The sequence below is a fragment of the Oncorhynchus clarkii genome, chromosome 18 (assembly GCF_045791955.1).
Source record: "Oncorhynchus clarkii lewisi isolate Uvic-CL-2024 chromosome 18, UVic_Ocla_1.0, whole genome shotgun sequence".
In the NCBI taxonomy this organism is placed as follows: Eukaryota; Metazoa; Chordata; class Actinopteri; order Salmoniformes; family Salmonidae; genus Oncorhynchus; species Oncorhynchus clarkii.
In genome coordinates this window covers 29760220-29785039 of record NC_092164.1, presented here as the reverse complement: position 1 = coordinate 29785039, position 24820 = coordinate 29760220, and the positions used below count along the sequence as shown (strand labels likewise).

At 43.5% G+C, this 24820-nt stretch overlaps 2 protein-coding genes across 3 annotated transcripts; one reads left to right on the top strand and one right to left on the bottom strand.

Moving 5' to 3' along the window:
* Positions 1 to 2040: 2040 nt before the first annotated feature.
* On the bottom strand, positions 2041 to 16371 carry LOC139373304 (SH2 domain-containing adapter protein E-like). Of its 2 annotated transcripts, XM_071113686.1 has the most exons (7): positions 15210 to 16370; positions 8937 to 9060; positions 7274 to 7522; positions 6659 to 6911; positions 4588 to 4707; positions 4158 to 4362; positions 2041 to 3979 (listed from the first exon to the last, which is right to left on the bottom strand). In XM_071113686.1, exons 1-6 carry the CDS (start codon positions 15696 to 15698, stop codon positions 4179 to 4181), a joined length of 1419 nt encoding a protein of 472 aa, XP_070969787.1. In that variant the 5' UTR covers positions 15699 to 16370; the 3' UTR covers positions 2041 to 3979; positions 4158 to 4178. The 2 variants fall into 2 exon arrangements, with proteins under 2 accessions (XP_070969787.1, XP_070969786.1); XM_071113685.1 differs by having other exon boundaries at positions 2041 to 4362; positions 15210 to 16371.
* A 2226-nt stretch (positions 16372 to 18597) lies between these two features.
* LOC139373303 (pygopus homolog 2-like) lies at positions 18598 to 24074 on the top strand. Its single transcript, XM_071113684.1, has 4 exons — positions 18598 to 18781; positions 19377 to 19451; positions 20343 to 20392; positions 20734 to 24074. Exons 2-4 carry the CDS (start codon positions 19394 to 19396, stop codon positions 22360 to 22362), a joined length of 1737 nt encoding a protein of 578 aa, XP_070969785.1. The 5' UTR covers positions 18598 to 18781; positions 19377 to 19393; the 3' UTR covers positions 22363 to 24074.
* The last annotated feature ends 746 nt before the right edge of the window (positions 24075 to 24820 follow it).

Sequence of the window (24820 nt, the reverse complement as noted above, 5' to 3'; positions counted from 1 at the left end):
TTTTATTCTGCAAAAGCTGTGTGCATTAAGGAAATAGAATCCTGTCTCAGCCTGTCTCTAATAGGCACCTGTTGTTCAGTGATTGAAGCAAATAAACACCTGGGCTATTAATTGAAGTTTTACAGTACATCTCTTGGACACACAGAACGATTGCCTAGCTATTTACAAACCAAAACAACTGAACCAGCACCTCATACAAAATACTTGTATCAAATACACATTTGACCTTGGCCTGGACCTTTCACTCAGCCTTTATGAGACACACATGGCTGGGCCAGCCTTGGTAAGGTAAGGAGATGTGGGACACAGAGCCTGATCCTGTCACTGGGGAAGCAGACAGCACAACCAGATAAGGATGATAGGGACACTTCGGTTACCGGCGGGCCAGGTCAAGCGACAACAAGATGACAAACTGCGCCGTCCATCAGTCACAGTCAGACGGTCCTGTCTGTCACGCAAGCCTAAGGAGCCGGAGGGGCTGAGATAGCATGAGGGAAAGATGGTATCAAACACAAAGAAAATAGATATTCTGTATCCTGTATATTCATCCAACTGTAGCCCAACTACCGCTCTAGACTAGGACCCCATCCTAATGTATATCTAGCACTTATCTTACTGTATCACTCAAGTAGAATTTAAAAAGGCACACCTTGATCATGTATAAGTAGTCCATCTTGATAGAACATGTTGATGTCTCTTATGGCCACTTGAGTTGTGCACTATAATGGTGTGCCAAAGGACTCAATGACCAGGACAATTTAGGACCATAACTGCTGTATTTTTTTTATTTAAATGGTGCTTTGGTTGCCTTACCTTCTTTTTTAAGTTAACCTGAACTAACTAGCTAGATGTAGGATTTTCTAAGAAGTGTTCCTCTGTAGTTCAGTTCAGGATAGTGGGTTTGATTCCTGGGACCACCCATATGTAAAAAAATGGATGCACGCATAACTGTGTGTTGCTTTGGATCAAAGCATCTGCTAAATGGCATGTATTATAAGAATGCAGACAATTGAGGTACCAGACAACTGAGGTACAAAAACATTGTGCTTAGTTTGTGTTTCTTTCAGGAATAGTATACCCAAACTTAGGTCCCAGGACTTGCATTCACAAGTGGACTTGAAACTCTAACCATCTCAATGTTCACGTTAACCTGACTCAGGACCAACACATATGGAATGTCCTCTCAATAAGACAAGGTGATTCTGTTGATAGATCATCAGACTCAGATATCACAGTGATATAGTGACAAAGGAGAGTGTGAGAAACAGACAGTCAAGGACGGAGAGAGGGATGGTGTTCATCCTTCCTTCTCGTTAAGTATCCCTGATACCACTGGGTGTAATGATGTTACACTTATGCATTTTTTTGTGATGCATTTACCTCAATTGTACCTGGGTGCCCCTGCTCTTAACGTCTACCTTAACTGTTTGTCCCAGGCCCAACCCTACACCCGATCCTCACTCTGCTGCGTCCACGCAACACCCAATCTATCCCCAGACTCTTTCCCTTTACACTCTGAACTACACATTTCAATACGGCAATATAAGCTGCTTGAAAGCTGACCAATTTAATGCACTCTGCAGCACACCCGATACTGACAAAGTTCTACATTTTTCAACAACATAGACGTTGAAAAATGGGTTTACAAAAGCCTACAGAGAATTGGTGTGGGAAATATAGTAAGTGGGCAATGTCTAAATAGCTGTATTCTTTAAATTAAGTAGATTATATTACAATATGCCTATGATCTTTGAAATGTTTACAGACAAAACTGTAGTCACTAATGAACTGCATGCATTTGGATTCACAGATGTGTATAGAGGTGCCTGTACTGACCTTGATCATCCCATAGCACGCCTCCATATGGCCGCATACACTACTATCACAACATCTTGATCCCATACAGTATGACTTTCTTCACATATTATCTGCTTTTAAGGCAGTACAATCCAAACACAGACCACTCCATCCAAAAACATTCCTTACCCCAGGACACTTCAACAGATGACTATGCAGGGAAGTAAAGAAAAAGGAGCACTCTTTTTCTGCATAGATCTGATTGATTTATTAACTGGACAAACAAACAGGTGCAAGTTTCGGTGGAGTTCGCCTTCATCAGAGCCTTGAGTAGAAAAAGTTGGGAGGAACCTATTTCACCCCACAGGGGAACGTCACATCAGCCATGTCAATTGAACATGTCGATCAGAGCTGTCAATAATAGCAACTAGACATTGGCTATTTAACCAAGTGTATAATAATCATTCGAGATTCCTACGTGTATGCTCCACTTGAATAATAATAAAAGAGAGACTACAAATGTCCACAGGATATAGGTAAACAACCATAGACTATCTAAAGACATTTTATTTCAATCAGTAACATCAGTAACTCATTCTTGTTTCAATAGCAGGTATCTACATACACACCAAAAGACAAAGTAGGTTTGACAATGGTATCAGCATATCTTTTCATAACGAGTACACACAAGTCATTATCTAGGGTTACATGGTATCTAACCTCGTCCCCAGGCTCGAATTGAAGAGAGAGCCAGCAGGTGAGCGAGATAACGTAGTATCAAATCAAAGCAATCATGCATTGCCACTTTTTATTTGTTAGCACCAGGTGGTGCAATGTGACAGGGAAGGTAAGAAACAGATCAAATGTCAGATTTTTTTCCCACCAAATATCTCACCAATTTACATTGGAAATTAACATGGGGTCTGTTGACACATTTTCAGTCATATTCCATAGCGCTGTGCATCTAAATCAAGTATTTTGTTTCTTGGTTTGTGTCAGTCAGTAGTTAACACATAGAACAACTCCATCAGCTTTCCAACAACATCTTAACTAGTTGTTGATGCTCAGTTTTACAGTCACTCACTTTAGGCAAATTGGCCATGGTCTTGGATTTACAGTGACAGACCACAACAATCGAACCAGTCATATGAGAGTGCTCAATCAACAATTCTATTAATGACGCAGAGATCATATGAGGTGAAAGCCAGCATACATGTGGGTACTTGAAGACCAGGATTAGGAGCCTGTGGTTTAATGTAATTATCAAGGGATATTCAATCCCATAGGGTGACGCTAGCCTAACACATGGCACATTACATTAGGGTGATTCACTCAATGGTTCACAGTGCATGTGGTACAGATAGTCACACAACTGTCACTGTTCACTGATGACGAAAATTGGGTGATGGGAGGATATCTCTCCTTTATATAAAAAAAGAAGTTTAAGAACACAACTTAAATGTTTGCTGTGAGCGTAGATGTGAAGTAGTCTTTGTACAGTGTTGTATAGCGTTGGGCAGGTAACCGAAATGTTGCTGGATCGAATCCCCGAGCTGACAAGGTAAAAATCTGTCGTTTTGCCCCCGAGCAAGGCAGTTAACCCACTGTTCCCCGGGTACCGATGATGTGGATGTTGATTAAGGCAGCCCCCAGCACCTCTTTGATTCAGAGGGGTTGGGTTAAATACAGAAGACACATTTCAGTTGAATGCATTCAGTTGTACAACTGACTAGGTATCACCCTTTCCCTATAGTAGTCTTTGTCAGGTACAGTAGTTGTTGTTCTCCACAGGGTTGTGTACAGTTGGTGCAGTGAGCCAGCACATCCACCAGAGGGTGAGAGAGTCACTTTACTGTTTTTCTTCAAACAAAGCACTAACTTTATCCCTTTGCAGCTTAAACCATCTTAAACCAAAATTATGATTAATGATACTGTATTCTCTACACATCTTTGAATTGAGACTAAATTCTAACTGGCAGGGCTCTGAATCATTTGATCATTCATTTCTGCCCCGTTTGTACAATCAAGGCGTGGGTTGAGTTTCTCCCAAATTCACATGCAAAACAGATGCCTGGGTGTTTTGCATTAGCTGCATATGAAAGGTGAGAGAATGATTGTACAGCAAGAGCAATACCCAGGTCTCTGAGCTTGCTGTCTTCTGTTTATCCAGGAGAAAATAAGACTGAAAAAAAACATTTTGATATGGATGAAATAACATTAAAGAGAGAGGGACTGAAAAGTGAATGATAATAGATAAAGAGATATATGTATTGAGGCTGTTGGGGGCCAGCATTAGATTGGATATGTTCATTGAGGATGATTTCATGCAGAAGCAGAGGCATTTGGTTGTTGGGGTGCACCTGAGTGTGGTGGGGGTGGAGTCAGTAAGGTCGTGGCACGGGGTACAGCAGGGTCATGTGCTCGGCCCCATTGAAAGGCAGCCGCTGAGTGCTGTAGTGGTGCACCACCTCTGGAATGCTGGGAAACACACAGCTACTCTGGTCCAGCGTGTAGCCATTCTCCTTTGTCTGGGCAACAATGATGTGAACACAGCCCTGGCTTGTCCTGAGAGAGATGGAGTAAAAAAGGGTACAGAGTTAAAAAGGCTTGATTACTTAATTGAAATCTCAAATTCAAACAATGGCTCGCTCTTCCACACAATTCATAAGATGTAGCCTTAAATTAGTATTAAGGGATCCAATGCATCAACTGCAATTATTTTTGGACATATTGTGTATGGTATCAGCTCTGAAGAGAATAAACAGATGTACTAGTGACTAGTATACTCACTTTAACGCAATGGAGTATTTGCTGGTTCCTGATTCACTGTTCCTCACCAGGAAACTGGCCTCTTTGCAGGACTGGAGCTGAGACTCTGCCTCCTGGCGTGTTACACAGCCATGGTACCAGCTAGAGCAACCGAAGGACAGAGGGAACGGAAGGCACAGGGGTCAGAAAACAGAGGAGGATTTTTATATTGAACCTTTATTGAACTAGGCAAGTCAGTTAAGAACAAATTCTTATTCACAATGGCGGCCTACCCCGGCTAAACCCGGATGCCGCCCTATGGGACTCCCGATCACGGCCGGTTGGGATACAGCCTGGATTCAAACCAGGGTGTCTGTAGTGACACCTCTAGCACTGAGATGCAGTGCCTTAGACTGCTGCGCCCCTCCTGAGCACATGAAGCTAACAAAGTACAAAGGGCTTACAAAATAGTACATGAGTCCTGTATTGAAGTGGTTCACTAATATCAACAATAGAATATCTGAACAACATAAGGTAGCTCTGCAAGGTATAGGGGAGAGTGGGGTAGGTTGAGCTAAAGGGTTCGTTGACTGTATATATGAATGGACAAAGCCATCGGTCATGTGACACCATTCATTCCTATGTAAAGACTCAATAGTGTATTGAAGCCAAATGAAGTCGGTTAAGATGGCGTCTCATGGAAAGATAACGTGCACAGTTTGACCTACTCCAGGAAGTGCCATTGCAGGCTATCTCAGTACTGCGTCTTCTAATTGAGTACCTCAAGTTGAAGGCCGACCGGGGAACTGCAGGCTGACATTACCAACTAAATTATCCTTATATGTGTGCAATTTTAAATAGTCTGTTCAATTACATACATCTGCTGTATTATAATAAATTATTGGTACCATGATTACTCAAAGATTGGCATTTTTCTATTCACTATATTTGGGGAGTCCTGTTTTCTGCCAACAATGCCTGCAGTACCGCAGTTGGCCTTGAACTTCCGTGGCTTCAATCAGAGGGGGCCGTCGTTCTCCCCTGGATGTGCCACCACTTGTTCGAAGGAAACCAACACTAAATTAATCATGTGACCAAAGATTTAGGAAGAGATCATAATTTCATGTAATTTGTGACAGAAAAAACACATTTAAAAAAAATTGTAAATAAGTTAGGTCCAAAAAAAAACAGATTTTCACAAAGTCAAATGAATTCGTGTTATAGGTTTCATGATGCTTGTATTTAAACCAAAGTAGATCGTTTTAAGATTGTTTTATACATTTATACATTGGGGTCTTTACAAGTTACGAGGTCCTGAAAATAGCATTAAAGTGCATCCTTGTAGCTGTGTGGGCTAATATAGTCAAAATGTTGAGTCAATGGGGGATTACATTTTGTCCAGTTTATGCATAGTATGTATAGTATTTTTGCAATGTGTCAGGCACATGAACTCAAAATATTTATTCATCATGCCCTGTGTATACAAACATAAAACAAGCAGGGGTCCCTTGAGTTTCTTGAGAGAGCAGCCAAGGAAGTGAGAGAAGGACAAAAAGTCAATTTGAGCAGCAACAAGGGATGAAAGAAATTGACTGAATGACACGGAAGAGTTACATTGGCAGGGAAGAAAAAAAAACATTGTCTGTCGAAAGAGAGGCTATGATAGAGTAGCAGAGGCACAAGGACAACTACCCCAAGTCAGCTCAACCTACCCTTTCCCTATGCTCAGCTTACTCAATACCTGTGGTAAGTTGTACCAAGAGAACACTTTTTTTGGACAAGATATGTTTTCAAAACTGTTATGTTCACATGAATTCTGATTATTTATAGAGATACACAACATTCTGACTATATGTAGATACCTTGGTTAGAAAAAAACACTATATTTCCCTTGACATAGTGATGCTGAATGTAAAAATGACTCAACTTACCCCACTCTCCCATACCTGTACATGGAGAGAGTGACAGGTACATATCTCCATATCTAATGTATTGGTATGTGCTGCAGAAAAAAACTGAAGATACATTTTTTTTTTTAAAGCAACAATCTATTGAATCTGCCCCTGCTGTTGACCTATAAACCGTGTCTCCCTCCCTTGTCTCCCCTCCTCACCTCTGTTTCTCCAGGGGCAGGGTGGGGTCCACCCGGCACACCTCAGCCTCAGGGCTGATACTGGGCGGGGACGAGAGGGAGGGCAAGAAAGTAGGAGAGGACTTCAGGATCTTCTGGCTCCAACTCTTTTGTCGCAGATGCTGCTGCTGCTGTTGGGGCTGCTGCTGGGGCTGCTGCTGGGGCTGCCGTGTGAGGGTGAGTGCGGGGGGGTCCTCTTTGGTTGTGGTGGGGAGCTCAGGGCAGTTAAACTGGGCTGGGGACGAGGAGGGGTCAGAGCAGAGGGAGAAAATATGTAAAAGAATGAATTGAAACAACATTTATTGGATATTTCAAACTTTTTTAACAAATCAAAAACTGAAAAATTGGGCGTTTTATATCTTTATGTTTGAAGCCTGAAATGTGGCAAAATGTCTTAAAGTTCAAGGGGGCCGAATACTTTCGCAAGGCACTGTACATTATAGACCTTAGAGCTTGAGGGGTCAGCCACTTAATAGATGCATCATTGCATCAGCAGATAGTTGTGATAGTGGTTGCATAGCTGCATAGCCAGTGGTAGTGTTCTAGAATTGTGTATGATTGTGCAGTAGGTCTTGTCTTTCGTCTAGACTATAGTACCAGGCAGAGCCTTGACAATCTGTTCCTTCTTCCACTCCCAGGGCAGCTGGTACTCAGCAGGGAGCCGGGGATCTAACTCTGGCCTGGTGACCGGGGTCTTCACGCTCCCTCCGTCACCCTCCACACCACCCTCATAGGTCATGTCGTAGATCTGGGGAGGCACGGGTCGCCCCTCCTCCACCTCCCCCTCAACCCCCTCCAGCAGGACACACATCTTCAGCATGTCCTTGGAACCCCTCCGTCTGATCTCTGTTAAAAAAAAGCAGAGACTCTTGTTAGAGAAAACACACCAGAGTGGTATTGGCCGCCATTTTCTGTTCATTTTCAGATTATTCTACATGTTGAATCAGTAACAAGGAGCCACCGTTCGCCGGCACCCAGCTTTTAGCTGTTCGTCGTCACGGTGTGTCCGACCCAACATTACAGGATACAGCTAGAGTTACCATTCCCAGACAACTGATCCTAGGCTAGTATTTTGCCTCACACGTCCATATCAGTATCTGATAAATGTTGGTTAACTGATCCTAGAACAGAACTAACAATTATGGTCAGTGCAACAATGAGGAATAGAGAAAACATGATGTGTTTCGAGAAAACATGATGTGTTTATAAAATGGAATAAATAATAATATAATAAGCATAAAGGGGCTTTGAACAGTTGAGCCATTGAGTTATTCACTTGACATAGCATGCAGCTGATGAGTGATGTCAGCTGTTGTATGATGTCAAAGCCAAAACATTTTTTGCTGAGCTTGGACTGTCACAAAATACTTAACCACTGTTAAATACTGTATGTCACAATGCACTGGTCACATGTGTTCCTGCACCATTTCAATATGAGAATGTACTTAAGTATGACACACTACTAAAATGTTGTTATCTGCGGTCGGCCATATTCCCCAGGGCAATATAAACGGGCTTTCCCAAATTAGCCAGGTAGTAAGATATACATTGGTAAAGCCTTGATGATTAGTGTTTTTCAGGCCATTTTCAGTGTCACACCAGTGTATTGTACCATTTTGGGTAAAACAATGAAGCGACAGAATCAAAGGAGGTCAAGAGAGTAAGTGATTGGTCGACCGATCAGTTGTCTTCCTGGATGTTTTGAGAAATGGTCAGAGCCTGCCCATATAGGGGGCCATGCAGGGGCTCTGTCTGAGGATAGCGGATGGGGGGGTAGTCACTGAGGGCCAACTTCCTTTCAGGAGAAAAGTACAAGGAAACAGAGACAGGAAAAAGGAAGCAGAGACAGGAAACTTCACCCATTGTCCTAGCACAACACAGTTGCCATAGCAACCTCCAGTGCTAGGCGATTGAGTTCACGTTCTTCAACATTTCTAATCGCTCTTTTCTGGCTAGACTGAAAATGGCAGTCCAATCATTCACCCATGAAAGACACACATACATAGAATTCAGCCAATGCGTTCAGCCAATGGCCTGGCGCACACATGCCTGCACAAACCAACACACATAGGCCTAAAACAAAAAATATGCATACGAACAACAATAGAAAAAACAGCCAAAACTCTGCTCTTTCCTGGCCACTGATATCAGATCAGATTACCAACGGCCAATCCCTCATCTTCAAAGCTGGGACCTGATCCAAAATCAATGCTTGTTATCCAAATTTTAGTAGGCCAAAATACTGAATAGTATGTGTCACCTGTGATCATCTGCTGCGCATCGTAAGGCTCCATGTATCCATCATTCTCCCCCTCTCTCTCCGCATCCCTCTGCTCCCGAGTCTTGTGGGCGTCAAAGGGATCTGCATAGTCCTGAATGATCACCTGAAGCAAAGGAGCACAGCAAAATTAATACGCATGAAAACTACTCAAAGACTCTGGTTCCCAGACACAAATTAAGGCTAGTCCTAGATTTCAAAACTATTCCAATTTAGATTATCCATTGAGCATGGTTTTTAGTCCAAGACTAGTCTTAATCTGTGCCCACTGAGTAGAAGTATGATTCACTAGAGGGAAAGGAAGAGGTGAGATAACAACAAAGAGACGTCAAGGGTTTTTTGGTGACATTATCTTATATATTATCTAAATTGCCCTGCTTCCCAAAGAGATCAAACATACATATATCATCAGTCATACAAAGTAGTACCCAATCAGGCCCATCTATTGTCAATGTTCAAAGAGAGTACCGCGGTATCATTGTTTCATCTTCTTTGTCCCAGAACCATTATCCTAACAACACCACCTACAGTATCTGGTAAATTCCACCATTGCAAAAGGAATTCATTCACACTTGACTGCTCTGCTCTGTCTTTTTATCAGTGCCAAGGCCTTTCAAGTTTCTCACTGCCTGATATTAGATACCAGGTCAGTGTCTGTACAGGGGGTCGTTTTGCTGTAATAAATGTTCTTGTTCTGTCATGCCTAACCTGGGCTCCCATGTGGCGCAGCGGTCTAAGGGACTGCATCTCAGTGCAAGAGGCGTCACTACAGTCCCTGGTTTGAATCCAGGCTGTTTCATATCCGGCTGTGATTGGGAGTCCCATAGGGCGGCGGACAATTGGCCCAGCAAATCAGAATTTGTTCTTAACTGACTTGCCTAGTTAAATAAAGGTTATTTAAAAAAATATATATATATATATATATAGCGAGCCGGCTGGTGAACAAGATAAAGTCATCTCTAGTCATGTTTCCTTACAAGCATGATAATGGTAAATGACAATGACTGATACAGATGTAGGATATTAAATTGAGACAGTTTTCTACAGCAGGAAAACATTGCTGTAGCAACAGGAAATGTGAATAATTATGTGGATCATAATTCTTGGACATTTTTTGTAGGGAATTAAACATTTTACGTTCAAATCAAGTCTGAAATGTTAAAGTGGAAATTACAAACTTTAAAAAACTTGAATACACTACAAGTTTGCATTTCCTGCTGTGCAAGGAAAATTATCATCAACAAAAGACTGATCAAATTAGGATCCTACATCTGTAGGCCCCAATGCATCCATCCATCCTTCTACCAGGATCTAATAGCACAGAGTATGCCAAATCTGATTCAACTGGTGATGGCTTTAGCACTTTTAGGGACAACTCCAACAACACACACAGACACAATCTCTGTCTCTCTCTTGCTCACACACACATGCTTTAGCACTTCCTGTGACCTGACCACAATATGGTGTGTAGGATAAGCGAAATTATATATAGGCTACAACTTATCACACCCTGAGTTACTCAGCCCCATGTCAGGTTTGGTCTTTTTAGGGCCAGGTATACTTTTTTTGGGCCAGGCCTCATAGGTGGAAACACAAAAGTCTGTGTCTTTAAGCCAAACACCGGGATAAAGTCTTATAATGGAAATGCTGAAAAACTGTAGCTTCCTCTGAGGCCCCTGAGAGATATTCCCCTTTCAAAGCCAAACAAAGACAGGCAGATTGACAACCCCAGCGACTGGGGCACTCAGGAGTCAGGGAAGGGATTTACCCCTCAAAACATAAAACTCTCTATTTCTCCTCCCTCTTTTATGTTTTTTTTCTTCACACCATCTCTCTACATCGTTTTCACTCGCTTTTTTATTTTCAAAGCCTAGCCAGAGGGGACCTGGATTAGCACACAATGCTTTTTACAACATGATAGCCTTCACCTGGGGCTTGAATGAGAGAAAAGAGAAGGATGGGGTGGAAGGGTGAGAGAGGGGGAACACTGTGCCAGGAACAGAGGGGATTGGAGGGATAACTTTCAATAGGGGTGAAAATATGAAATGTCTTTATTCCATTGGAACTTTTGTGAGTGTAATGTTTACTGTTCATTTTGTATTGTTTATTTCACTTTTGTTTATTATCTATTTCACTTGTAAACATATGTTTCCCATGCCAATAAAGCCCTTTGAATTGAATTTAATTTAATTTAGAGGGAGATGGAAAGGAAGGGAAAGATAGGCAGACAAGGAGGAGTGGATACAATGAGATTCAGAGACAAAGGGGAGGGAGGAAAACTGAAACAATGATATCAACTTTCACAGCTTCGACTGTTCCTTTGCTTTTCAGTGTCAACAGTATTAATGACACCACATGTTATTTTTGAGTAGGATTCCTGTTGCAGCCTACTATAGCTTATAATAATCATGGCTGTTAATATAATATAATAGTTATGCTTCATTGATTGATTGATAGTCATCCAAGTTCAAGTTTATACTTTGAATTTGTAGTCATTATACACCCCTCATACAATTACTGCTATATAGGCCTATACCCCCATAATACAACTTATTGCAAGCTAAACAAACAAACAAATAAAGACTAATTATCAAATGTATTATTAGAATTTATCATTAGCATCACACTGGGGCCGAGCTCCCTGGCATCCAGGACCTCTATACCAGGCGGTGTCAGAAGAAGGCCCTAAAAATGGTCAAAGACTCCAGCCACCCAAGTCATAGACTGTTCTCTTTGCTACCGCACCAAGTTTAGAAATAACAGGACCCTGAACAGCTTCTAACCCCAAGCAATAAGACTGCTAAATAGTTTGTTAAAATAGCTACCGGGACTATCTGCATTGACCCTTTTTGCACTAACTCTTTTGACTCATCACATATGCTGCTGTTACTGTTTATTATATATCCTGTTGCCTAGTCACTTTTTAAAATTTTATTTCACCTTTATTTAACCAGGTAGGCCAGTTGAGAACAAGTTCTCATGTACAACTGTGACCTGGCCAAGTTAAAGCAAAGCAGTGCGACAAAAACAACAGCACAGAGTTACACATGGAATAAACAAACGTACAGTCACTAACACAATAGAAAAATCTATGTCTAGTGTGTGCAAATGTAGTAAGATTAGGGAGGTAATGCAATAAATAGGCTATAGTGGTGAAATAATTACAATTTAGCATTAACCCTGGAGTGATAGATGTGAAGATGATGATGTGCAAGTAGAGATACTGGGGTGCAAAAGAGCAAAAATAAATAACAATTTGGGGAATGAGGTAGACGGTTGGGCTATTTACAGATGGGCTGTGTACAGGATCAGTGATCGGTAAGCTGCTCTGACAGCTGATGCTTCAAGTTAGTGAGGGAGATATAAGTCTCCAGCTTCAGTGATTTTTGCAATTTGTTCCGGTCATTGGCAGCAGAGATCTGGAAGGAAAGGCGGCCAAAGGAGGAGTTGGCTTTGGGGATGACCAGTGAAATATACCTGCTGGAGCTCGTGCTATGGGTGGGTGTTGCTATGGTGACCAGTGAGCTGAGATAAGGCGGGGCTTTACCAAGCAAAGACTTATAGATAACCTGGAGCCAGTGGATTTGGTGATGAGTATGAAGCGAGGGCCAGCCAACGAGAGCATACAGGTCGCAGTGGTGTGTAGTATGTGGGGTTTTGGTGACAAAACGCATGGCACTGTGATAGGCTACATCTTTGCTGAGGAGAGTGTTGGAGGCTATTTTGTAAATGACATCGCCAAAGTCAAGGATCGGTAGGATAGTCAGTTTTATGAGGGTATGTTTAGCAGCATGAGTGAAGGAGGCTTTGTTGCGAAAAAGGAAGCCGATTCTAGATTTAATTATGGATTGGAGATGCACAATGTGAGTCTGGAAGGAGAGTTTGCAGTCTAACCAGACACCTAGGGATATGCAGTTGTCCGCATATTCTAAGTCAGAATCGTCCAGAGTAGTGATGCTTGTCAGGCGGGCAGGTGCGGGCAGCGATCGGTTGAAAAGCATGCATTTAGTTTTACAAGCATTTAAGAGCAGTTGCAGTCCATGGAAGGAGTGTTGTATGGCATTGACGCTCCTCTGGAGGTTTGTTAACACAGTGGCCAAAGAAGGGTCAGAAGTAAACAGAATGATGTCGTCTGCGTAGAGGTGGATCAGAGAATTACCAGCAGCAAGAGCAAGATCATTGATATATTTATACTTTATTCCTACCTACAGTTGAAGTTGGAAGTTTACATACACTTAGGTTGGAGTCATTAAAACTCATTTTTCAACCACTCCACAAATTTCTTGTTAACAAAGTAGTTTTGGCATGTCGGTTCGGACATCTACTTTGTGCATGACACAAGTCATTTTTCCAACAATTGTTTACAGACAGATTATTTCACTTATAATTCACTATATCACAATTCCAGTGGTCAGAAGTTTCCATACACTAAGTTGACTGTGCCTTTAAACAGCTTGGAATATTAAAAAATGATGTCATGGCTTTAGAAGCTTTTAATAGGGTAATTGACATCATTTGAATCAATTAGAGGTGTACCTGTTGACGTATTTCAAGGCCTACCTTCAAACTCAGTGCCTCTGCTTGACATCGTGGAAAAATCAAAAGAAGCCAAGGCCTCAGAAAAAATTGTAGACCTCCACAAGTCCGATTCATCCTTGGGAGCAATTTCCAAACGCCTGAAGGTACCACGTTCATCTGTACAAACAATAGTACGCAAGTATAAACAGTATGGGACCACGAATACCGCTCAGGAAGGAGATGCGTTCTGTCTCCTAGAGATGAACGTGCTTTGGGTTACGAAAAGTGCAAATCAATCGCAGAACAACAGCAAAGGACCTTGTGAAGATGCTGGAGGAAACAGGGACAGAAGTATCTATATCCACAGTAAAATGAGTCCTACATCGACATCACCTGAAAGGCCGCTCAGCAAGGAAGAAGCCACTGCTCCAAAACCGCCATAAAAAAGCCAGAATACGGTTTGCAACTGCACATGGGGACAAAGATCGTACTTTTTGGAGAAATGTCCACTGGTCTGATGAAACGAAAATAGAACTGTTTGGCGATAATGACCATCATTATGTTTGGAGGAAAAAGGGGGAGGCTTGCAAGCCGAAGAACACCATCCCAACCAGGAAGCACGGGGGTGGCAGCATCATGTTGTGGGGGTGCTTTGCTGCAAGAGGGACTGGTGCACTTCACAAAATAGATGGCATCATGAGGAGGGACATTTATGTGGATATATTGAAGCAACATCTCTAGACATCTGTCAGGAAGTTAAAGTTTGGTCGCAAATGGGTCTTCCAAATGGACAATACTTCCAAAGTTGTGGCAAAATGGCTTAAGGACAACAACCCGGAAGCCAGTCGCACCAATGCGCCGGAGGAAACACCGTGCACCTGGCCACCTTGGCTAGCGTACACTGCGCCCAGCCCGCCACAGGAGTCGCTGGTCGGTAGGACACCCCTACCGACCAAGCCCTCCCTAACCCGGGCGACGCTAGGCCAATTGTGCGTCGCCCCACGGACCTCCCGGTCGCGGCCGGTTATGACAGAGCCTGGGCGCGAACCCAGGACTCTGATGGCACAGCTGGCGCTGCAGTACAGCGCCCTTAACCACTGCGCCACCCGGGAGGCCCCAGTAAATACTTTCTTAAGACTTATTTTTCTTAAACCTGCATTGTTGGTTAAGGGCTAAGGGCTTGTACAGTAAGTAAGCATTTCACTGTAAAGTCTACTACACCTGTTGTATTCAATGCATGTGACAAATAAACTTTGATTTGATTTGATGATTTGACAGACCTTACAGAGTATTGTATGTGTGGAGTACAGAGATGGGGCAGTTATTCAAAAATCATGTTAAGCACATTTTTACTCTTGAACTTAGTTAGGCTTGCCATAACAAAGGGGTTGAATACTTATAGACTCAAGATATTTCAGTTTTTCATTTTGTATTAATTTCTTAAATGTTCTACAAACTAAATTCCACTTCGACACTATGTCGTATTGTGTGTTGCTCAGTGACACAAAAGCTCAATTTAGTCCATTTTCAATTCAGGCTGTAACACAACAAAATGTGGAAAAGGTAAAGGGTGAATACTTTCTGAATGCATTGTACATACCATACGAAACGTAACATATCATACTAAATGTAGGGAGACAGATTTACATTTACAATGTTAGGTCTACCCCCGAGTCCAGCATCACAGTTGAAAATAGAAATAGTCTACAATTTCTAAAGTGCTTCAACATTTCTTACCGTCTCTGTTTTGCACAGTGGCTGTGATTTCTCTGTATCGAGTACCACTGGGCTGCTGTTGAAGTTTGGGCTCTTGTCCTTCTTATCGACTTTAATCAGACGACTGATGTAGGCATTCGCAGATCTGGAACTTTTCAGTGGCTGGTGCTCATCAAACACTGGCGTCTCTGCTTTGGAATTTTTGCGACTTTTACCTATAAGGCTATCCCAAACTTTTCCATCCTTTATCGAACGTGTGCCATTCCTTCCCAGTTCGGCAGAATTTTTTCTATCTCTTCCAGACAGTAGAGCACCAACGCCTCCACCACCAACACTACTATCCGTTCCCGAGTTTTTGCTCGAACTCACTTTGGAGCTGGTTACTTTAGTGCCAATGCCAGCTACCAGTCCAAGTTTACCCCTGGATTGGGAACCTGATTCTGAAGCTGAGCGGATCCTATCAGTACCATTCTTCAAATTGATGGGGAATTCTTTGAACCACTTTGCCATGGTCTCTGTATAAAGCTAATACTTTCTTTGGTCCAACACCTTTATGCGCCATGCACTGTGCCAGCCCCAAAGACGCACCTTTAGAAATCAGAGTAGGCTATTCTGACACAAAAGACTTGCGTTGCTTCAACACAAGGCTGTTTTTTGAGATGTTCTGCATGTAGTCCAAAGTCCTCACTAGCTTATCTTTTACTTTGAGAAAAAAAAAGCGGATATTGTTATAATAGTCAAATTGTCTAATTCTGGGCTATAAGAAATTCCAAATTAAATAGAATATGATTATTTTCATTTGATAATCCGATGAAACATTGATTAGGCTAACTTAATAGGCATGTTAAATTTAGTTTTCTAATAAAGGCCACAAGATTAAACCAAAATTAAATAAATAACAAATAGCCTACATGTGATAGCTTATAACAAAATAAAAACCTGCGGTAGCCTATATTGGAAGATTTCTTCCTACTTTTATCCCATTTGTGATTTTCTTTAAGTCAGGTCGTATCCCTCTTCCATTTAGCTGCATGTAGAGTTATTCCCTTTGGATGAAGAGAAGTCTTTGGAGTGGGAAAACTCGAAAGAATTGAAAGTTTTTCTTGGTTCTTATTAGTGATCCCATTCCCAGAGTGTCAAATCTTGTGGCTGTCTATTCTTACAATGTAGCCCACTGACTGTGGCCAGAAGTTGAGAGGGGTGGGAAAGAGGGGTGGGATAACATAGCAGGAACACAGACTAGCCTACAGTGGGAGGTGATTATTTCTAGAGTGGTCTACTATCCTGGCTGCCTGTGTCATGGATGCAAGATGAGGAAAGTATTTTTATATGTTTTTGTCCATGATGTTAATAGCTTGGACCAAAGGATTGGCTAGACTACTTCATCCTTCCCAACAACCTTGTTTTGCAGTGTTGTCTTCACTAGGGCAACCTGGACTCAGGGGTAGACAAAACATAGTAAATGTAAGTCCAGGACAGTACAAATACATAGTATGGTATGTTTTAATTTGTGGATGTCCATCATCCATTTTGTATGATATATTATGATTTACAATTTGTCTGATATGTTACAAATTGCAATTTGTACAATATGTTACCACCCATCAACCCTAATGTAACCTTCTGACTTATGTAACCATACCAAACATCAAGCACACCAAGACAGTCGTGAAGAGGGCTTGACAAAACCTATTCCCCCTCAGGAGATTTAGCATGGGTCCTCAGATCCTCAAAGGGATCTACAGCTGCACCATCGAGAGCATCCTGATCCTCCAGTACCTCACTGGGGCCAAGCTTCCTGCCATCCAGAACCTCTAACCAGGTGGTGTCAGAGGAAGGCCCTAAAAATTGTCAAAGACTCCAGCCATCCTAGACATAGACTGTTCTCTCTGCAACCGCACGGCAAGCGGTACCGGAGCGTCAAGTCCAAGAGGCTTCTAAACAGCTTCTACACCCAAGCCATAAGACTCCTGAACATCTAATCAAATGGCTACCCAGACTATTTGCATTACCACCACCCCCCCCCCCCCCCCTCCCAGCAGCGTAAAAAAAGGCTACCCAGACCCCCCTTTTACGCTGCTGCAACTCTCTGTTATTATCTATGCATAAGTCACTTTAATAACTCTACCTACATGTACATTATTACCTCAATTACCTCGACTAACCGGTGCCCCCGCACATTGACTCTGTACCAGTTCCCCCTGTATATGGCCTCGCTTTTGTTATTTTACTGCTGCTCTTTAATTATTTGTTACTTTAATTATATGTTATTTTCTTATTTTTTTGTATTTTTCCTAAAACTGCATTGTTGGTTAAGGGCTTGTAAAGTAAGCGTTTCACTGTAAGGTTTCACTGTTGTATTTGGCGCATGTGACAAATAAAATTGTATTTGATTTTGATTTGATTTGATATCATACTCATTTGTGTGTCTCAGATTGACGTTTACTATGTTACATCTAGTCTAAAAAGCTACATAGCAACATTGTATGACATAGGTACCAGGTGGCACAGCTTTTCTGCAAAATTCAAACCCAAATTTGAACCCAAATAGAGTCTCTTTTTTGGGGTTAAAATTGGGTTAAAATTTGGGTTTGAATTTTATCAATCATAGGGCAAGGTATCAAGAGACTCCAGCAACTTATACTTAGTCTACTCTATTGTCCATACATTGAATGACACTTAAAATGGTGTCAACAATATATATATTGTATATATATATTGTATATATATATATATATATATATTGTTGACAGCATTTTAAGTGTTCATAATTATTTATCTGTTTTGATAGATTCTCTTTACTTTCCTTTTTTCATATATATATATATATATATTATACGTTTCATTCAATGTATGGACAATAGAGTAGACTAAGTACAAGTTGCTGGAGCCACTTGATACCTTGCCCTATGATTGATAGCCACCCCCATGGTCCTTGCTATCCGGGACCCTTGGGACGTCCCTGCCCCTTGCTATCCGGGACCCTTGGGACGTCCCTGCCCCATTAAAGTTGAAATGTTAATGGTAAGGTTACAGTAATAGCTACTTTTAAGGTTAGCGTTGGGGTTTAGGTTAGGGACGCCCCAAGGATCCCAGATTGCATTGTAAAACGGAACGCCTATGCGTGTCCATCCCTACCTCAGCGTTGAAAGTGGTCCGTTCTAGACTGCTCCATAACCTGAAATTAAAGGGGTGCTAATTTCAGAAATGAACAAATTAATTATATCATGTGTGCTATTTACTACACAAAATAAATCAGTTAAACTACACTTACAATTATTGATAAGTGTAATTACGTTTATTGTTAATCTAGATGCAGAAATTGACTTGAATTAAGAAAACTCTTTTTTAGGACAACCTTACTTTCCCTCTGAGTTGTAATGTTCCCGGATGCGCGTCTCTCTTGCCTGGCCCTCTTTGTCCGGCGGCGATAGTAGGCCGTGATTAATATGGCAAAATGTGTGTGTTTGTTTCAATTATTATTTTAAGCTGTACCACAAAAGAAAGCATATACAGTGTGAGGACTGGTATATCGGCAATGACACACTGGAGAGGTTCATATTAACGACTACAGAGCAAGCAACGGAGAAAGGGTATAGTTTGCTTCCCAATAATGCTAACAGGCTAGCTAGCTAACGTTAATCAACATTTTATTAACTAGAGACCGGTTATTTTGCGCCGCTGGCTATCATAGAGGCGAAATGTGTAAATTAACCAAATTGAATGTAGGTTATTCATTGTTATAAATCATAATCTACATGTAATCTATTAAAAAAAAACATAGCTAACTAACGACTAATGTTACCCAAATGTGATAGCTAACGTTGCTATACAGCTAGCTAGCTTAATTGCTAACGTTACACATCTGTAAGTGATCATTTTTAGAGGGAGGAGGGGTGGGGGGGGGGGGGGGGGGTGTTAAGCTGGCTGCTGAAAGTAACCCTGGCTAGCCACAGTTTTTGAGCATGTGTGTTGGCCAGCAAACCCCGTGACAGTCAAAGTGTGGGGAACAAGATATCGAGTTGTAAATTGCAAGGGAAGACGCACATTACTTATCTATCTATAGAAACTGTCCTCAAATCCAAAGACTGTTTGACTCCACATGCTAGTATTGCTCGGGTCCAAATTCTCAAGACTATTCGTCATTTTACATTTTTCTTACATGATATGAACGGTGACATTGCACAGCACCAACAGTCATATTAATGGCTGCCGAATCGGGGAGACTCCTGGCGGGACAAGGCCAAGGAAAGCGAGGCAAAGGTAGGATTTTGATAATTTATCCATCCATCTCGTCTGTCTCAGATCAGAACTAACCATTAGTTACCACAGCTGCAAATCCACGTGTCTGCAGTCTGTTGTTCTGTCTCATCGTTTTTGTCCTGCTACTCTCATGTCTTGCATGCTGGTAAATGGCCCGGTATTAACTTAATTTCTACATTTTCATGATGTCCATTATTTTCCTCTCTGTGTCTCATACTTAGCCAAACCTGGCATCTCTCTGCTTGGCTGTTCAACACTGAAATCAAATGAGTGTATTGGTTGCGAGTGATGTGATATACTTCTGTTTCGAGCAATCTATACATATTTACCCAGGATAAATTTACACGAGACACTAAGAAGGGTATGTTCAGCAGTATGAGTTGTTTTTATGTATATCTATATATATATTTTTTTGTGGGTGTGCATCACATGGTGATGCACACCCACAAAAAAATGGCTAGTAGATGGCTAGTAATGGCTGTTCAACAGTCTGATGGCCTGGTAATAGAAGCTGTTTTTATTCCGTCTTTGCTCTGATGCACCTGTCTGAAGGTAGCTGAGTGAACAGTCCGTGGCTTGGGTGACTGTGGTCCTCACCTCCACACACTGTCCTCATGCCAGTCAGTCAGGAATGTTGTCTCTGTCCTCTCCTGGTTCTGGACTTTGATCTTTACATCTGGGTTCTGTGTTACAAATGTAAAGTCTTGCGTTGTATTTATCGCAATGTCAACATGGTTAATCTTCCCACTACTTACTCCAAACCCACCCTCACAAAAAGCATTTCTTAGGGAATGAGGGAAAAATAGACCATGTGTATGTTAATCTGTAAACTGGAAATATACTGCTAGAATGTCCCTCTTATCTCTCCTGTTCTCCTCTTCCCCTCTTTAGGTGGACAAATGAAGAGCCCAGAGAAGAAGAAGAGGAAATCCAATGCTCAGGTAACGACTGCCTTGGCAATTCTGATCTGAAGACATTCTTCCTTAATGTAAACATGTTCGCCGTGTTTGACTGGTGGCCTTGTCTGGGAGAAGGTTTTACTTGTTGTGTTCACTTTTTCTTGTGCTGGTCTTGTGATTTGTTACACATTTAATCATGATCTAAACTCGTCAAGTTAGTTTTTGTGGTAACATAGATGACAACTTGTTACATCGATCAGTGGTTTCACTAGTTTACTATTCAACCATTCTACACTATGTGTAGCTTCTCTGCTCTTACCAAACTGACCTCGTTCAATCTCAATAATCCTTTCTCTCTTGTCTCTACTCATTGTGTGTTTCAGGGGCCTGGTGGCGCGTTCTCCCACCTCTCTGAGTTTGCGCCCCCTCCCACCCCCATGGTGGACCACCTGGTTGCCTCCAACCCTTTTGACGATGACTTTGGCCCCCCGTCACTGCCGTCCCGACCCGGTGGGGCTGGAGGTCCAGGAGGGGGTCCCTTCCTCCCCAGCCCCGGGGCAGGTGGAGGAGGAGGGCCGTATGGGGGTGGAGGCAGGATGGGCCCTGGGGGCATGGGCTTCATGGGGGGCCCCGGAGGACCCGTAGGAGGCCCTGGAGGTCCAGGTCGGAGACCGCCCTTCGGCCCAGGACCACCCAACGCAGGACCGCACCACCAGCTGGGCTTTGGAGGGATGCCTGGCTTCGGGGGTGGGGGTGGTGGGGGAGGTTTCCCGGGGCCTGGGGGTCCGTCGCAATTTAACATGCCCCCCAATTTCAGTCCCCCCATGCACCCTGGACCGGCGTTCAACCCCATGCTGTCCCCTGGTGGTATGGGGGGTCCTGGAGGAGGGGGGCCACCGCACCCTCGGTTTGGGATGCCCCCGCAGCAACAGCACGTACAGGGTGGGCACCCCTTCAACAGCCCCCCTTTAACAGGTGGCGGAGGCCCCAGGGGACCCCCCCATGGCCCCATGAACCCCATGGGGGGCATGCCTGGAGGGATGAACATGATGGGGGCCATGGGAGGTGGCCCAGGAGGAAACATGGGAGGGATGCCAAGTCTACCCCCTCAAGGACAGTTCCCTCCTTCACAAGATGTGCCCTACCCAGGCCCCAGCCCCCCGGGTCCAGGAAATGAGGAGGGGAAGAACTTTGGTGGAGGTGGGCCCCAGTCTGGGCCTCCTCAGCAGCCTAACTTAAACTCCTCTGGTCCCCCAGGTCCCAACAACACTCCCCCCGGGCCTCCCAACTCTGGCCCTCCCCAGCCTGGAGGAGGCTTCCCTGGACACCCTGACCAGCATCCCAACCCCAACACAACCGGTCAGCCCCCCTCAGCACCGCCCCAGCCCAACCCTAACTCCTCCCCCACAGGCCCCCTCAACGGATCCCAGCCTCAGCAGGTGCCGCCAAATCAGCTGCAGGGGCCCAACTCTACCAACACCCCCTCTTCCAATAACCCGCCCCCGCAGCAGTCGACTCTGCCCAATTCTGCCCCTGGCTCCACCCCTTACAACCAGCAGAACAACGCTCCTGGTGGATGCCCCATGCCCAATGCTCCCCCCAACTCTGCCCAGAACAACTTGACCAACAGCGGGGGCAACACCACCCCCAGCAACCCTAACCCCCCTTCCAACTCCACTCCCAACACCCAGTCTCCGCTGCCCCCCGGCCCCGCCAACACTTCCACGGGCCCAGGCGCCGGTCCAGGAAAGCTGGGGGGCCCGGGAATGGTGTTCCCCTGTGGCTTCTGTCTGTCAGAGGTGCACGACGACCAGGATGCCATCTTGTGCGAGGCTTCGTGCCAGCGCTGGTTCCACCGTGACTGCACGGGCCTGACTGAGCCGGCCTACGGGCTGCTGACCCGGGAGAGCTCTGCCGTCTGGGCCTGCGACTTCTGCCTCAAAACCAAGGAGATCCAGGCTGTGTACGTCCGCCAGGGCCTGGGCCAGCTGGTGGCTGCCAATGAAGGCTGAGGAACAGGAGGCGGAGGAGGGGAGACTGGGAGGGCTGCAGGGGAAGAGACAATGACTGCTCTGATCTCTCTCACCCAACCTTATCTGATAAGCTGTTTACAATGCCCAAATCTCTCTTTTACATACCCAAAAACACTTACACCCACTGGACAGTTTATTGGGTACAGCGCCTCTTTCACGAAAACGGATCGCTCCTGTAGACAATGGGTCATGTGGCCGTGGCTTGCTATGTAAAGCAGGCAGACCGGCATCGAGTCATTCAGTTACTGTTCGATTGAATGTTAGAATGGGCAACACAAGTGACCTAAGCAAGTGACTTTGAGCGTAGTATGATTGTCGGTGCCAGGCGCACCGGGTCCAGGATCACAGACTCCCTCCTGGGCTTTTCATGCACAACAGTGTCTAAGGTTTACCAAGAATGATGTGACAAACAAAACATCCAGAATTGTGCAAGCTATCAGGTGGGCCACAAACAAACAAATAACGGTGCAGTACAACAGTGAAGTGCAGAATGGCATCTCGGAACCCACAACTCATCAATCCTTGTCAAGGATGGGCTGTTGCAGCAGATGACCACACCGGGTTCCACTCCTATCAGCTAAAAACAAAAAGAAGTGGCTTCAGTGGGCACGTGATCACCAACATTGGACAATTGAGTGGAAAAACATTGCATGGAACATTCAGGCTGTTCTGGAAGCAAAGCTGTGTCCGACCCGGTACTAGATGTGTGTACCTAATAAACTGGCTAGTGAGTACATGAAGCACTTTTAGTGACTCTTTTGGACTGAACAACTGATTTCCCCGTACATGACAATGCCCTGTCCACATTATCCCCCCCCTCCCCCCCAGACATTTGGCCTGGCGACAAGCAAAGCAAAGCACTGACACCAACACACTACCTCATACTTTGTGACTGACCAACACAGACCCCTCACTGACAGACTGACTGACCCCTGGTGGGAGCGTGGTCATCTTACACACACATACATACATACCTGGTTTTGACCCAGAGCAGATGAATCCAAAGGAGACCCAGGCCACTCCTCAATGTACTTGACTGTCCTCCCACCCACACCTCCAGAGAGAAAAGAATGGCGCCACAGAAAAATTTGTAGATATGCAGCCTGAACGTTTGCCCAAAACACGCCTCTGTCCATCTTGGAATGCAGGAGAATCAACCAATGAACAAAAAAATGTAATTATATAATGTCTTGGTTATGTCAATGGACTTTTTGTTTTTATACATTGAATCAACTGTTTTATATATCCTTCACTGGACACAGAAGTTGTGATATCAGTGCTGTTGGATGGTGTTGGCATAGCTACAAGTAGTGACATCATGGTCATATCCAATGTGTCCATGTCTTTTGGGAATGCATGTGAACAAATGCAGTAACTTTGTCCAATCTGTTTTTTTTGTAATTTGGTCTCTGCTAGAGGCCTCGAAGTAGACCAAATAACAGAGCAAATAATATCAATGTTCATATTATTGTCATGTCAGGTGTTTGTAATTTTCCTTCTTAAAAAAAAAAAAAAAACATTCTGTCCAAGTTGCCTTTTTCTCACCCCATTCATTTTTTTTGTACTGCTATCTGCTGTATAATAATGTGCTCTACTCAGGCGCCCTCTGGTGGGAACCTGAGGCACTGACCAGACCACACAGTGTGGGAAAGATACTGAACTCTGAAGAAGTAAAGAGAATTGTTTTTGTACTCGCCCTTGTCAAATCTTTTTATTTGTGGCTGTTGTTGTATTAAACATGGGGATACACTAAACCTGCTAAAACAGATATGCTGCTACTCTAGTCTAGTTACTTCAAATTGTCTAATGGCAGTAGTACCAGGGTTGAGTCATTTCCCTTTCAAATCAGTCAATTCAGGTAGTAAACTGAAATCTAAATTTTTCTCATTTTTTTTCCCTATACGATCACATCTATCCGTGGGAGTACTTTGGAAAAGATTCCCAAAATTAAAATGTTTTCCTTAGTCTTATGTCCAACAATTGTTTTTAAAGTATGTTTTTTTGCTCAGAGAACTTGTGGGGGCAAATAAAACCACCTGCAGGCCGCCAGTACGGGAACCCAGCCCTAGGCAGATGGGTTGCCTCCCACAATGTTACGACATATAGTGCTGTTGCCCTAGGTCTGGGATTTCTGAGAGTGATTTGAGTGAATATATTGTTTTTTTACCCAAACACTGAACGTTACTGACCAACCCTCGCATGAGCATTGATAACCATTATGCCATTTCCATCCTTCAGTGTCTATCATGGGGATTATATCCATCTAAATGCACTCTTGATGTCTGAGAAAGAGAATTGTGTTCTGCTCTGTGGAAATGTATTGAGTTCATAACTTTCCACTGATGCATAACAATCCAACGGAACTTATTTTTGGTGATAGGCGAGCTATGAAGAAATTTCATCATGTTAAAGAGATTTGTTAATTACCTTGGCATGA

Coding starts and splice junctions, on each gene's coding strand:
- LOC139373304 (XM_071113685.1), bottom strand. CDS start 15,698: ATGGCAAAGTGGTTCAAAGAATTCCCCATCAATTTGAAGAATGGTACT. Junction 7,523..8,936: donor TGCGCAGCAGATGATCACAG/GTGACACATACT, acceptor TTTTTTTAACAG/AGATCAGACGGAGGGGTTCC. Junction 4,708..6,658: donor CTGCCCCTGGAGAAACAGAG/GTGAGGAGGGGA, acceptor CGGTTGCTCTAG/CTGGTACCATGGCTGTGTAA.
- LOC139373303 (XM_071113684.1), top strand. CDS start 19,394: ATGGCTGCCGAATCGGGGAGACTCCTGGCGGGACAAGGCCAAGGAAAG. Junction 19,452..20,342: donor CCAAGGAAAGCGAGGCAAAG/GTAGGATTTTGA, acceptor TCCCCTCTTTAG/GTGGACAAATGAAGAGCCCA. Junction 20,393..20,733: donor AGAGGAAATCCAATGCTCAG/GTAACGACTGCC, acceptor TGTGTGTTTCAG/GGGCCTGGTGGCGCGTTCTC.